Source organism: Salminus brasiliensis, chromosome 14 (genome assembly GCF_030463535.1).
Source record: "Salminus brasiliensis chromosome 14, fSalBra1.hap2, whole genome shotgun sequence".
In the NCBI taxonomy this organism is placed as follows: domain Eukaryota; kingdom Metazoa; phylum Chordata; class Actinopteri; order Characiformes; family Bryconidae; genus Salminus; species Salminus brasiliensis.
In genome coordinates, this window is record NC_132891.1 from 16,989,033 (window position 1) to 17,004,664 (window position 15,632).

The window sequence follows — 15,632 nt, forward strand, 5'->3', positions numbered from 1 at the left end:
ACACACACACACTCCCGCACACACACACACATTGGGAGCGCAGATCAGGGTCATTGAAGGGATTTTCATCATACCTGTTCAGGATCAGCCCACATTCACACATCCACCACCCAACTCAAACCTAAATGAAGCGCGCGCCGTTAGCAAGCGCTGTGTCCACTGGCTAAGCACGCGCGCACAGTTCCTCTGCATGATACATACAACAGGCGTTTTGTCCTTTAAAATCATTTACAGTTTTGTTTATATAAATGTAGTTTTTAATGTATATATTGTTTATATAAATGTCGTTTTGCTTTGTATATTAATTATAGAAATGTGTGCGAAATCGTATAGGGAGTGAATGGAGGCAGTGCGTAAACTGCGTCAAGAAATGTCCTTTATTGCACAGGCCTGAGGGCAGCACTCAGCACTAACGGCCTGCACGTGTGTGTAGGGCTTTCCCTCCATTTCCATTTAATTAAAAATAAAAAAAAATAAAAAAATTAAATCATAAAGCCATAAAAACTCATAAATGTCTTGTATTTCGAATCTTGCGTTTTTACGCACAGCTCTGGCCGTTTCCGCGAGTCACACTGAAGGCAATTAAAAGAACAAACAACTACTAATGAGTCGCCATTGCTCATAGATAATGTTTTAATTATAAAGACGTATAAACAATATATGAAACTCATGTAGCAACAAGACCAAACGCTTCGCCACTTCAGGCTTTATCAAGTAGTTTTTCTTCACAGTTGTACAATACAATCAAGTGAATTGTGCAAGAACATGTCCAGAATCATCTTCAGAGGCCAACAACTTGGAAATGTGTTACACAGCCTTTTCGTTTGTCCACAGAGAGCACTGATAGAAGGAAGGGGGGGGGGGGGGGGGTTGTAGGGGTGTTTAGAGCTTCTCCCACTCATGTCTGACTGCTGATAGCGGAATAAAGATACTAACAGTAGTTATAGTAATAATAATAATAATAATAATAATAATACATAATAAATCAATTAAAAACTGGGGCCAGTTTTGTTCCTGTTCTTCAATGTTTGCATAGATGACCAATAATACACTTGTGTGTGTGTGGGGGGAGGGGGGTCATAATTCTGACTGAGGTCTGCAATGTATTGCATCCTCTTAGAGCTGTTAGGAAACTTGGAGAAGAAGTTCTTTAAGTCTTTTTTAAGGAGGGACCAATGATCATGCACTCCAATGCAATCCATTCTACCACACACTGTTGACAGTTCTGAAGCCTAATTGAGGAGAAAGGAGAAAAGCAGAGGAACTCAAGGGGTTTAAACGCTCTTAGGGTTCGGGTACTGCGGGCCATCGGGTCATACGGGACACTCGTCGCTCGTTCTTCTCAGGTTTAAGGTAAATGATTGTGAGTAAAGCGTTTACTGTTACACCTCTGTACAGCTGCAGCTAAATGTGGAATAAAACAGTGGCTGAGGTGCCCCCTTTTTACCCAATGGTCCAGAATACCTGACCCCACTCACACTGTGGCCCTCAGTGCGCACAGACATTTCTTCGCTTTTTTGTACATTATCTGGTTAAATCTGGATATAACATCGCAGTAATTTAAACACGCTGTAAGGATTATGGGTTGCACTAAAATCCGTCGTCGTCGTTGTTGTTGATATTTCTTTCCCAAAGAAATCTGATGCTCAAGCGCGCTGCACGCGCTACGCGCCCCCCGCTTTACAAGTTCAGCTCCGCGCCGCCGCGCAGTCAAGGCTTGTCCCCGCAGTGTTTGAAGAGGCTCGCGGGCGAGCCCGGGTACGCGCACTTCTCGGCGCAGCTGGCCAGCGCCGCGCCCGTGAACGGGTACACGGCGGCCTGTCCGAAGGGTGCGAGCGCGGGCGCCACGGGCGACGACGTGACCGCCTGGCCCTGGTTGAGGTAGGCCACGAGCCGGCGCATCTCCTCGAGCGCCTGCGCCTGCATCAGGATGTAGTTCTTGGCGAGCAGCAGCGTGGCGATCTTGGAGAGTTTGCGCACGGACGGGCTGTGCGCGTAGGGGATGACTGCGCGCAGGCCGTCCAGCGCGTCGTTCAGGTCGTGCATGCGCCGCCGCTCGCGCGCGTTGATGCTGAGGCGCAGCGAGCGCTGCTCCTTGGGCTTCTTGGCGAGCGCGCCACCTCCCGCGCGCTTGTCGTCGCCGTCGTGCCCGCTGTCCAGGTGGCCGTCGCCGTGCACGTCGTGGAACGCGGGGCTCCGCTTGCGCCCGTCCAGCTCGAAGCCGTCGTCGTCGTCGCTCGTGTGCTCGCCGCCGCTCTCGCCGGCTTTGGCAGCCGCGCGCGCGGACAGGAAATCCGCCGCGGCGGCGGCGGCGGCCGAGGGTGCGAGGGGGTAGCAGCGCGCGGGGCTCTCGCCACTGCGGCCGGTCCCGAAGCCCAGCGCTGACTGACCGTAGCGCTGCGTGAGGTCCAGCAGCGCGTCGCCGCTGATCGACTTCAGCAGGTTCTCCTCTCTGGCGTTCATCGCGAGCGTAAATCAGAGAGCGCGCGCACAAGAGTCAGCAGACAAAGAAATAAAGAACCAGAACCGAGCGCGCGTCCTCCCTCCACTGCGTTCCTGGGCTTTCTCCGAGGACTTCGCGCTCTCTGCTCTTCTCCTCTTCCTCGCTGAACTCCTCAGAAAAGAAAAGAAAAGAAAGGAAAGAAAAAAAAACACCTCGAAACTCGACTTCTTCTGTCGCCGCCGCCTCTTTCCGACGCAGACGCCCGTTTATAACGCACGCGCGCTCTGTTTCGGACGCCTCGTCCCTCTCCCGGACCGGCGCGCGCGCGTCTCCGTGCTGCCGTGTGTGTCTGTGTGTGTGTGCGTGCGTGCGTGTATGTTTGTGTGAGGGAGAGCGAGTGTATGAGTGTGTGTGGGCTCCCCGCGCCGCGTCTCGCCCTCCGCCCTGGGCAGATTGTGACTCGCGCTTCCGCCCCGCGCGCGAGTTTGTAGAAGCGAGAGGGGCCCCGGCGGGATTCTCCAGCCGTCCAATCAGGACGAAGCTTTAATTAAGAGGATTATGAACGGGTTCGCTCTTAATTTCAGCAGCAATAACCATAATTGCTGCACGCGAGTAAATAAGAGCGCCACGTTCTGTACAGGCTAGTCTCTGTAAGACATATCAAGCAGCTCGAGCTTTTCACTGTGGGAGTGGAGTTCAGGACTGAAAATGCAGCACTGCAAGAGATTTCAAGGCTGTATTTAGAGTTAATTCAACACTATAAGAGCAACTTATAAGAGCAAATTTAATAAAACACTGTAGAAGTATAGAATTTAACAGTGTTTGGGCCAATTAAACACTACAAGAATGAACATCATTCATTTGAAGTAATTTTAAAATGACTGATTCGCTGATTAAATATCCATAATAATGCTATATAAATCCATAGTCATAATAATAATAATAATAATAATAATATATATATCTTTACTGTCCAATGACAGCATGTATCTCTAAAATCTTGATGTTACAGGAGAAGGCAAAAAGGGTCTTAATTCTGAATGGAAGCTTATTCCAAACTAGTCTGTTCATCCAGAATTCTTAAACAGTGCACAGACCAACTACAGAGAAAAATAAATATGACAAATATGGAGATACATGGTTTTCATTCTTTCATTCTTTAGTCAAATAAAGCTCTTGTTTCGAATGTTTTGACCTTCTGTTAGCTATGTATGGCATGTAGGCCTTACTGACCTGAGCTCAAACCCGACGTGCTGTTTATCCCAGACTACTAGAATATTTATTTTAAAACCACTGTAATATTTTTAGTTGCAGCAGAATACTGAGGGCCACAATATTCGGGATGATTGAACGAATACATTAATGAAGACAGGACAGGATCTCAACATTACACTTGAAAACTTCACCATGTTACACAATTCATGTTTAAAGCCATTAAACAAACAGCAGGAACTATGGAAGCAGCGTGCATGTCCTAAAGGAAAGGAAAAATACTTGGAGAGCAGCTTAGATAGTTCTCAACTTCCAGGCGGTGGTGGTTGCTAAGGTGTGCCAGGTGGCTGCTGAGGTGTCTCAAGTGGTTGGTTAAGTGTTACTAGTGTATTTGTGTGTATCATCTGCACACAAGAAGCAAGAAGGGTGCACAAACATTTGCACTCCTTTGCACCTTTGCATTCCTATGAGGGAAATATCTGTAGTTATCCTGAATCTCACAATCAGACTGAACGGTCTGGAGTTGGAACAGTGTCAACATCTCCTAAACTGCAGATGTTCTGCTACGAAGAGTCTCCACTTAAAGAACTTCCACTGCTTTCAGCCTGGATGCACCTCCATCCACACAGAAGCATGTGAGGGTATGGGAGAGGAAGTGTGCCCATCTGCTTAATGATCGTGTGCCTGAACCCAGTTCATTTCTAATGACTGGTCATTTTTGGCCGGGAACACCAAGGGTGTCCAAAAGTTAAATAAAACACCAAACATTCAATTGAAAATGATTTCTGTGTGGTCAGGTGCTCTTTATGGACAAAGTCACAGAAGCTCATGATAATCAGATTAAATGAGGTAAAATTTTTAAAAAGAAAACACAAAATAGAAGAATATATTCAACACTGCTGGGATGATTGCAGTGTAAATTTAAAATGACAAAAGTTAATCAAACACTACAAGAGTGGATTTAAAACATACAATTCAACCCTTTCAGGGTGAATTCACCTCTGTAGGAGTAAATCCAGTGCTTTATGGATACACAGTAGCTATAAAAGTGAATCCAACACTGCAAGAATTAATTTAACACTGTTAAAATACTGTAAGAGTGAATTCAACACTGTAAGAGTTAATACAACATAAGACAAAACCCAACACTGTGGACCTGTTTACACCCAGAATTAACATGCATTTTGTATCTGGATAATATCTGGATTAACTTTGACCGGATTCTGTTTACACTTGTCATTAAAATGCGTCCCCAGTGTGACCAGATGAGATCCGACTCTACTTTTGTGTGTAAAAAGCACATCAACATGTAGATCATTCCTATTTAACTTCTTGTAAACAGTGGTTTCTTATCAAACCTGCCCTGATCTGCGAGACTGTGACCAGTAAAGAGGAACGCTGGGGGTTCTACAACCCCTGTTACGGCTCGATCAGATAACATGTCAGACTATTTAAAGCGCAAAGGACAAACTCAATGGAATTGCATCACAGAAAACACACTCTGTTTCCAGTTATTACATTGATTTACACTATATTTAATATTAAATGTGGACTAAATCCGTCTCTGATCACCTCCAAATGTGGTTTGAGTGATCCGATCATAATCCGATCACAATGTGTCTTGGGAGTGTGAAATCTGGACGTGATCCGATCACCAGAAATGACTGTTAATGCCAGGTGCCAGAATAAGGCTATGTTCAGACTGCAGGCAATTTGGATTTAATTCTCAAATCAGATCTGGTCAGACTTTTACAAATGATCAGATCGGATTTGTGTGTCCATATAACATCTGCATGGGTTGCTGTGGTAACGAAGCTAACTGTGGCGCTCTTTTTGGATTCCCACACTTCCATCACACAGTATTTTGATATGATCGTCATTTATTGCGTTGCAAGTGATGCAAAACAACACGTGGAAATCTGATTTGAGTGGCCAGAACGTCCAGACTGAGACGCTTCAGCACAAATTCGATTGTAATTTCATATTTTGCATTTCAAACCAGCTTCAAATGATTTCATGTGGCTTTTGCTGTCCAGACTACCAAAAAGCAATCTGGTTATGGGTACAATGTAGATATGCAAAAAATCTGATCTGGGCTGGCAGTCTGAACATAGCCTAGAAGTGCATTCAACATCACTGTATGGAATCCAACACTGTAAAAGTGACAGCATAAGAGTAAATTTAACATCATTAATAAAGTGAGGGTAAATTCAGCAGTGTAAGAGTGGGCACTGTAAGAGTGGTTTCAACAGCATCAGCGTGGATTCAGTACTATCAGAGATAATTCAACTCTGTAAGAATGGATTCATCATGTTTACTGACCACTGAATTGTTTTGTTGTGTATCTAATAATATTCTCTTGCAAAGCATGCTGGTAAAAGGCCCAGATTCAGGTTCAGACTCATCTCATGTGCTCAGTAAATAAACTTTACATTGATCACAGTGCAGCTATTTGTTCAGCAGTCTTTTTTTTTTTTTTTTTTACAGTCAAGCAGCATCTCAGAAACCTGGTGTGCCGTGCAACTGGGCTTCTGTTGCGGGCACATGGAGTTGAGGAGCTGGAGGATAAACACGGCGTAACGGAACCGTGCAGTGGACGTGCTGTGGCTCTAATCTCATCAGCTGGACCAGGCCCAAAGTGAGGCTTAAACTCGCAGGGCCCAAAGCAGGCTGTGCTGGCTTTGCAATATTTCTGCTGTATTTTTGGAATATTATTCATGGATCTGAAAAAGAGGCACGACGTCTGCAGATGGATTTAAAGTCATTGGCCTATCCAGCACAATTACACATACTGGATGTAATTAGATCATAAGGACCACCATGCTGCACAGATACAAACAACATGAATGTACTGCCACACGCTGGTCATTCTTTGGCATTACAATGATCCTGTTCTTTCAGGGCTGCTGTCCAGACTGCTGTCTCAAACACTTCTGAATGATCTCATCTATCATTTTCCAGATATTTGAGTTGTATATTAAAAATTTATGGGATTCACTGGGATTGGCTCAAAGCACTGCTGGCTGCCATGCTTATTAAACAGCTGCCTGCACATAGCCTTAGCCTATAGCCACATCTCTGCCTTTATAATATAAACCTAACAAGTAAGATTATTAATAAACCCTAGATAGACTGCAATAGATCATGCCCACAAATCGACAACAGAGCATGCATGGCTAACAGTGCATGAAAATCAGAAATCCAGTATCTCAAACTATTTAAATATTTTATGAGAGGTTCAAACAGAGAGGGACGTACAATACAGGAATGTCAAACCTCTGACAAGTATGTTCATTTATATGCTCAATGCTTGGTTGGGGCTCCCTTACCACAAATTACTGCATCAGTGCGGCATGGCATGGAGGCAGTTAGTTTGTGGCATTTCAGAGATGTTAGCGAAGCCCACGTTGTTTTGATAGTGGGCTTCAGCTCGTCATCCTCTTGTAGCAAACCATGTGATAGTAGTTATGGCACTGTGGGCACTGTGGGAGTCCTGCTGGAAAAGGAAACGTTTGTCAGCAGACTCCTGGTAAACAATTACTTTGACTTTGGACTTGATAAAACATAGTGGACCAACACCAGCAGATGACATGGCACCCCGAACCATCATAGATTGTGGAAACCTCACACTGGACATAAGAAATCTTGGGTTCTGCGCCTCTCCACTCTTCCTCCAGACTCCAGGACCCTGATTTCCAAATGAAACGCAAAATCTGAAAAGAGGACTTTGGAGCACTGAGCAACAGTCCAGTTCTTTTTCTCCTTAGCCAAGGTTAGACGTTCTGATGTTGTCTCTGGTTCAGGAGTGGCTTGATATTAGGAATACAGCAGTTATAGCCACTTTGCTGGAGATGTGTGTGGTGTGTGGTGGCTCTTGATGCACTGAAGTTCTTGAATCGTCTTTTCTCTACAATTCTCTCAAGGCTGTGGTCATCTCTGTTGCTTGTGCATCTTTTCCCACCGCATTATGCCTTCCAGACAACTTTTCATCAATATGCCTTGATACAGCACTCTGTGTTCAGCGATGACCTTCTGTGGCTTAGTGATCAGTGATCGTCTTCTGGACAACTATCAAGTCAGCAGTCTTTCCCATGATTACTCTGACTAACTATTTGCCACTATCATTATTACTACTAACACCATTAACCATCAACATTGCTTTTATTATTCTTTTTATCACTACTGTGACTATACTAGTTATATTATATTGTAATAATATCAGTACACCTGAACAGAAGAACAGTCTTTTGTGGTGGTACGGTGACTTTATATCATTCATTTCTAAATAGTTCTGACCAGAGGAGGATGGGTCCCCCTTGTGAGTCTTGGTTCCTCCCAAGTTTTCTTCTGTTTTTGGATTTGCTCACCAGGGGATTTGTATTTTTTCTGTTGTGTTGATCTTTTGTCTTATTACTGGATTAATATAAATGTGCTTTGCAGCAACATCAAATGCAAAAAACACTAGGGTGATTCTTTTGGTGGATCTTTTTTGTTTGGAGAAATCTCACACAATTGTATTTCTGAGCATTTCATCTGATCTAGTTAATAGCTATATATTTTAAAAGATCTCTATATTTTAAAAAGATATTCAAGTATTTTTGTGGAACCTTAATAGTGAGATGTCCAGTTTATGATCACTTTTTCTATGTAGATTTTTTCTGTTTTTAAATTTTACATTTTTGATTTCTGATTGTCCTGTAAATTGTACATACAGTTCAACAAACAATAACCCTATATTTCTTCTAATCATCAAACTTTGAATAAAAACCAATCAAATAACAGGGTTGAACTTCAGCATCATATTTATTTATTTACCTATGAAATAAATGATATAACATTTAATATAATGGAAATTTAATTTTATTGAAGTTGACAGAAGGCAACAGTCAGATTTTCTGATTGTTATGGAAAAAAAAACATGAAAGAAACAAAACATTTAACACTAAATCAAAACATCAAGCATAAATTCATTACACACATAAATGGAATGATTTTGTCCACATGGTCAGCAGTACTTTGTGGAGGGGTGCCAATATTCCTCATAGCTTCCCTAGTCTTTTTTTTAGCATCTTTCCACATCATATTTTTTCCTTTTTTCTGGGTCTGTGTCCATTCTTGCTCTGTACTGTCTTTGCCTCTCTGCTGCTGTTTTTGCCATTGGGATTAAAAAGAAATAATAAATATTGAACGCAAGATAGCATTTAGAGTTATTAGAGTTAAGTCTACAATTGGGACATCTACTAAGAAGTGTCAGACATTCAGCCATCTCGCAATAATTCAACCCTGTTGCAAAAAACAAAATATGTTGAGGTTGAAGTTTGTGGCTAATAGTAGACATAACTCCATGCTTATGTAAGACAGTAGGTAGCAACACATGGTATTTAGTACATCAAAAATGATGATATTTTGCATAATTTATTATTGAACAGTTGAAATGCTGAGCCTGACTATTTCAATCTAACAAAAACAAACAAACAAACATGCAATATCAGTAAGAAAAATACAAACACTTGCCTGCCTTTATTTGCAGCTTGTTCTTTAAAGGGGACTTTTTTCATACGATGTAAACTGTATGGCATGACGGGGTTGAAAACAAAATGTGTCAAAATTGCAATTTCTTAAATAATTTATGTGTTTATCCAGAAAATATATATTTTTAGTTAAAGTAGACACACATCTGTTTATAATAACAGCAACATTTTGGTATCAATTGCAGTTAATGTTCATTGATGGTCAGTGAGAACATGCAACTGTTATGATGGTCAGTGAGAACATGCAATCATGCTTAATAGCAACTATTTAGACAAACCTTCTTAAAATCTTGCAAATCTTTAAAGCATGTCTGGGGATTTAAAGGCACCAAATTCAGAGAATTACCTGCTATACAAATACTGTATGAAGAAAATACCCAGTCTGCTTAGTGAGCCTTGTTTTAGACTTCCATAAATGTAGGATCAATTAATTGAGTGATGGTGTCAATGAGTGTGATGTGTGAGGGTTAGGACAATTATTCTTTAGGTAACTGAAAATACAGGATGTGATTAGGGTCTATCACCAAGAACCAGTCCACCAGGGGTAGACAACGTTCACAAATACTTTTAGCTTGAGCATCGAACGTATGTAAACGTCTAGATGAGATGTTATTTTAGATGTTATGTTATGTCAAGTTATGTCATTTTGAAGGTGCATTAAGGACCTGTGGGGTTTAGAGTTTATAAAACAGGTAAATATCTTATTTATGTAAAGATGACATTCATTATTTTTTCAGTATTTTCACATAACTAATCTGTTCCTGTCTGTCACACTTACAATTGGACAACAGGTATTTAGGGGCAGGGCTTAATAGATGTGGAAATTGAAAATTACATCTTAAACCATATACAACACAAAATATATATACAAAAAATATGATTTTTTATTCACTTCAGAATAACAGCTAATAACCTGTGCTGCTAAATGTATACCATAAAAACTACTGTAAAATTACATCCAGCCATTCTTAAAAAAAAAAAAAAACATCTCTCTATTGTGAAAGTAATTTTGGCTGTAAATTAACAGACAGTTTACAGTTTACAGTGCTATCCCAATATTATCTTTACAGCTCTTTACTGTGAAATGATTGCATTGTGACACAGGCGTAATGTAGTATGGAGCTGTTGTGGCAGTAGCTGGTGGCAATTCCTCATGTTCAAGTCCTTGGACTTTCATCCATCCTCATAATTAACTGGTTGATTCAACACTAGTGATTAGCGTCACCCTTCACATGTTGTGAAGCCCTGAAGGGGTGTGTTTAAGGAGTCTGCAGCAGCAAAGGAAACTAAAAAAACTGGGAAAGGGGAACTACAACTACTATAAATCCTTTGATATGCTAGTTACTGCATGTTGCTGTAATGTGTGCTGTGCGTTGTTATTTATATAGGTACTTCTGAGCAGAGAGTTTACAAATACTTTTCCACAATCATCATTTCTAAGACGTGCCGTGAGAGTAATGACCTCAGGCCATATAGAGGATGGGCTTGTTGTAGAAGTTATTGAGCTCTTTATTTGAATTAATGCATACTGGTGTCATAAGTGGGGCTTCGGAGAGATTGAAGCAAACGATCCATTTGTCAAAACGCTGAAGCTGATAATGAAAGATAATGACTTCTACAACAAAATAATGATCAAAAACAAACCTCACAATCCACCATAAACTGCCTGAAGGGACACAAACCGAAGCTATTGAGATGGCCCTCACAGTCCCCTGACCCGAAACATGCATGGATAGACTGTCCAGCAAGGTGACCCAAGAGGATCTAAGAACTAGAGGCCTTCTACAAAGACAAGCCGCTGCTATCCATTAAACCTAAATCTAAAAAAAAGTGGGGATATTGTTTAAAAAAATAAACAGTGTTAATCACGACAATATTCTGTGATTAACTAGAATTAATTAAGTTAGTATGCTAGCTAGCATTTAGTCCTTGAATTGTACATGTCAGGTGTACATGTAATAACTGTTAAAATAATAAATAAATGCAGAAGCTTTAATAGACAAAATGCTTTGACTACTTTTTAAGAGCTAAATGAATGATCAGTCATTGGGTTGGATTAAGCTAAGAACTGAGAAAGGAGCAGCTGTGTGTGTATGTGTGTGTGTGTGTGTGAAAGAGAAAGAGAGAGAGGGATGAGGGAGAGATAAGAGAATAAGAGTTAGTTATAAGATTAATGCATATTTCAGCATAAATAAAGCGTAATCTACTCTCTGAGCTTAACAGTAGCACGGCTGTGTTTACATCCCTAAAGAAAACCGCTAATGCATCACTATAGGCTCTGTAAACAGAGAGACCTACGGGAGGAAGTTGGGGTCAAACTTGGTAAGATGATTAAATTGCGTTAAAAAGAGGTTAACATGTTAAAGTTTGCAGATTAAACGTGTGCATTAACATGCTGACATTGAAAGCACTAGTTAAAATCTGTTGGTGAGGGTGCTAGCTGGCTTCCTAGCTGATGCATTAATAGCAAGTCTGTAATGACTTTGGACAAACGAAATGCGGAAATCAATTGTTGGCAACTATTTATAAAAATGTGTTGTGCAAAAAGTGAGAGCTTTGTTCTGGTTGGACATGGTGTTGCTCATTCTGCATGTCCTGGGGTTAAAAGTCAAGAGGATGTTGAAAACCATGTAAATTGAACTGCAGATAAAAGCCTCTTGGTGTAATAGGAAGATGAGTCCTATTTGAATGCTTTTAACCTCTGCTTTTATTCTATTATTTTGTAAATTGATTAAATTTGCTGAGGGTTAATGCAGACCAGTTAATTACATTGCTTACATATGTTAATCAATTCTGCACTGCTTCTATGTGTTCATAATATAAAGTGGTTCAATGAAGAGGATTCTTTTTACGGAGCAGAGGAGAGAGACAAAAGATCCAGAGCCAGAGAAAAAAATAAATAAACAGCAGCCAGGCCTTATAGCAACGTTATGGAAAATTGGCATTTCTTCAATCCTGGGCACCTCTTACTGGACAAGCTGAGAGATACAATACTGTCACAGAAAGTAAAGAAGCAGTTCTCGCGAGCGTTATCCTGCCCACTATTATGGAGCCTCAAAATGTTCAAGATATTTTAGGTACAAATGCTACATAATGTTGCTTTAACTTAAAAAATACAGTTTACAGTAGCGACACCACTGGACAAAGTCACTTCCAAACAAGAAAACTCTGTGCCCAAAAAGGGACGATGGCCCTAAGAGAAAAACAATTTAATTAATCCTGACACCTACCAGACACACCAAGTGGAACAGCAAAGTACCATCTAATGAACACAACTACCCCATAATACATGAACATTCATACACATTAAAACCTTAAAGCAACAGTGGCTGACTACCAAATGATGACTGATAAGAGAAGATGACTGACTGACCAATACTTGCTCTACATTCAGTCTCTGTCTAAGCTATAATATAATAATGTGTCTTAATGAACCTATTCATGAACAGCCTCTGTGTTTAGTGTTTGTTTTAACCCTACAGAAGATTTGGATGGTGTGGTGCAACACATAACCCCACTACCTGCCAGTGAGCTACCACACCATGTGTAAGTTAAATACAGTGGTTTATTGTTAGTGTTGAGGTGAGTGAGTGAGACTGTGTAAGTTAAATACAGTGGTTTATTGTTAGTGTTGAGGTGAGTGAGTGAGACTGTGTAAGTTAAATACAGTGGTTTATTGTTAGTGTTAAGGTGAGTGAGTGAGACTGTGTAAGTTAAATACAGTCATTTATTGTTAGTGTTGAGGTAAGTGAGACTGTGTAAGTTAAATACAGTGGTTTATTGTTAGTGTTAAGGTGAGTGAATGAGACTGTGTAAGTTAAATACAGTAATTTATTGTTAGTGTTAAGGTGAGTGAGTGAGACTGTGTAAGTTAAATACAGTGGTTTATTGTTAGTGTTGAGGTGAGTGAGTGAGACTGTGTAAGTTAAATACAGTGGTTTATTGTTAGTGTTAAGGTGAGTGAGTGAGACTGTGTAAGTTAAATACAGTCATTTATTGTTAGTGTTGAGGTAAGTGAGACTGTGTAAGTTAAATACAGTGGTTTATTGTTAGTGTTAAGGTGAGTGAATGAGACTGTGTAAGTTAAATACAGTAATTTATTGTTAGTGTTAAGGTGAGTGAGTGAGACTGTGTAAGTTAAATACAGTGGTTTATTGTTAGTGTTGAGGTGAGTGAGTGAGACTGTGTTAGTTAAATACAGTGGTTTATTGTTAGTGTTGAGGTGAGTGAGTGAGACTGTGTTAGTTAAATACAGTGGTTTATTGTTAGTGTTGAGGTGAGTGAGTGAGACTGTGTAAGTTAAATACAGTGGTTTATTGTTAGTGTTGAGGTGAGTGACTGAGTGAGACTGTGTAAGTTAAATACAGTGGTTTATTGTTAGTGTTGAGGTGAGTGACTGAGTGAGACTGTGTAAGTTAAACACAGTGGTTTATTGTTAGTGTTGAGGTGAGTGAGTGAGACTGTGTTAGTTAAATACAGTGATTTATTGTTAGTGTTGAGGTGAGTGAGTGAGACTGTGTAAGTTAAATACAGTGGTTTATTGTTAGTGTTGAGGTGAGTGAGTGAGACTGTGTAAGTTAAATACAGTGGTTTATTGTTAGTGTTGAGGTGAGTGAGTGAGACTGTGTAAGTTAAATACAGTGATTTATTATTAGTGTTGAGGTGAGTGAGTGAGTGAGACTGTGTAAGTTAAATGCAGTGGTTTATTGTTAGTGTTGAGGTGAGTGAGTGAGACTGTGTAAGTTAAATACAGTCATTTATTGTTAGTGTTGAGGTGAGTGAGTGAGTGAGACTGTGTAAGTTAAATACAGTGATTTATTGTTAGTGTTGAGGTGAGTGAGTGAGACTGTGTTAGTTAAATACAGTGATTTATTGTTAGTGTTGAGGAGAGTGAGTGAGACTGTGTAAGTTAAATACAGTGGTTTATTGTTAGTGTTGAGGTGAGTGAGTGAGACTGTGTTAGTTAAATACAGTGATTTATTGTTAGTGTTGAGGAGAGTGAGTGAGACTGTGTAAGTTAAATACAGTGGTTTATTGTTAGTGTTGAGGTGAGTGAGTGAGACTGTGTAAGTTAAATACAGTGGTTTATTGTTAGTGTTGAGGTGAGTGAGACTGTGTAAGTTAAATACAGTAATTTATTGTTAGTGTTGAGGTGAGTGAGTGAGACTGTGTAAGTTAAACACAGTGGTTTATTGTTAGTGTTGAGGTGAGTGAGTGAGACTGTGTAAGTTAAATACAGTGATTTATTGTTAGTGTTGAGGTGAGTGAGTGAGACTGTGTAAGTTAAATACAGTGGTTTATTGTTAGTGTTGAGGTGAGTGAGTGAGACTGTGTAAGTTAAATACAGTGATTTATTGTTAGTGTTGAGGTGAGTGAGTGAGACTGTGTAAGTTAAATACAGTGGTTTATTGTTAGTGTTGAGGTGAGTGAGTGAGACTGTGTTAGTTAAAGACTTTCTGTTATCCCACCCACAGCTAAAATAGAGACTCTGATTGGCTCTGTCTCTGAGTTTGACTGTCTGTTATCTGGCCCATAGTTCTGATTCTGGTTTGACTCTCTGTTGTCCCACCTGATCAAAAGTGGCGGCAAGAATGTGGGAAATTTCAGACATTTAGCGCATTTTTACGTACCAGCAGCTTGTGAGAAGTCATGGTACACAGGAAAAAGTCCCGGTACATCATATGGTAAAAAAACAGCACTGGTTACACAAATTTCAGGAATGTTTTCTTACCCACTTCTCCAGAGTTACATAGTGCAGTTAGTAGTGTTGCCAACTTAGCAACTTTGTCTCTATATTTAGCGACTTTTCAGACCCCTTAAGTGACTTCTTTTTTTTAAGCGTCTAGTGACAAATCTAGTGACTTTTTCTGGTGTAATTGAAGACTTTTGGAGAACACACTGAGCTGAACACACATGTTCTTCAGTTACTGTCCTCAGCAGCGGGTACTGCCGTGAGCCCCGTCCCACAACACTCCCAGAGCTCAGTCTGACAGTCAGAGCAGAGCCATACTGCTCCACGTCCATACTGCAAATGAACTGCGCATGCCCAAAGCTGCCACTGACCCCGCCCCCTATTTACAGAGTGAGTATAAATGTAAATACAGTCTTCAGAGAGACACAAAAACACTAACAACACTAACAATAAATCACTGTATTTAACTTACACAGTCTCACTCACTCACCTCAACACTAACAATAAATCACTGTATGTAACTTACACAGTCTCACTCACTCACCTCAACACTAACAATAAATCACTGTATTTAACTTACACAGTCTCACTCACTCACCTCAACACTAACAATAAATCACTGTATTTAACTTACATAGTCTCACTCACTCACCTCAACACTAACAATAAACCACTGTATTTAACTTACACAGTCTCACTCACCTCAACGCTAACAATAAATTACTGTATTTAACTAACACAGTCTCACTCACTC

General features: G+C 40.5%; 1 protein-coding gene across 1 annotated transcript; it reads right to left on the reverse strand.

Annotated features, from left to right (window-relative positions):
* Positions 1 to 615: 615 nt before the first annotated feature.
* Positions 616 to 2,884, reverse strand: bhlhe23 (basic helix-loop-helix family, member e23). The gene has a single exon (XM_072696886.1). It carries the CDS (start codon positions 2,461 to 2,463, stop codon positions 1,711 to 1,713), a length of 753 nt encoding a protein of 250 aa, XP_072552987.1. The 5' UTR covers positions 2,464 to 2,884; the 3' UTR covers positions 616 to 1,710.
* Between the last annotated feature and the right edge of the window lie 12,748 nt (positions 2,885 to 15,632).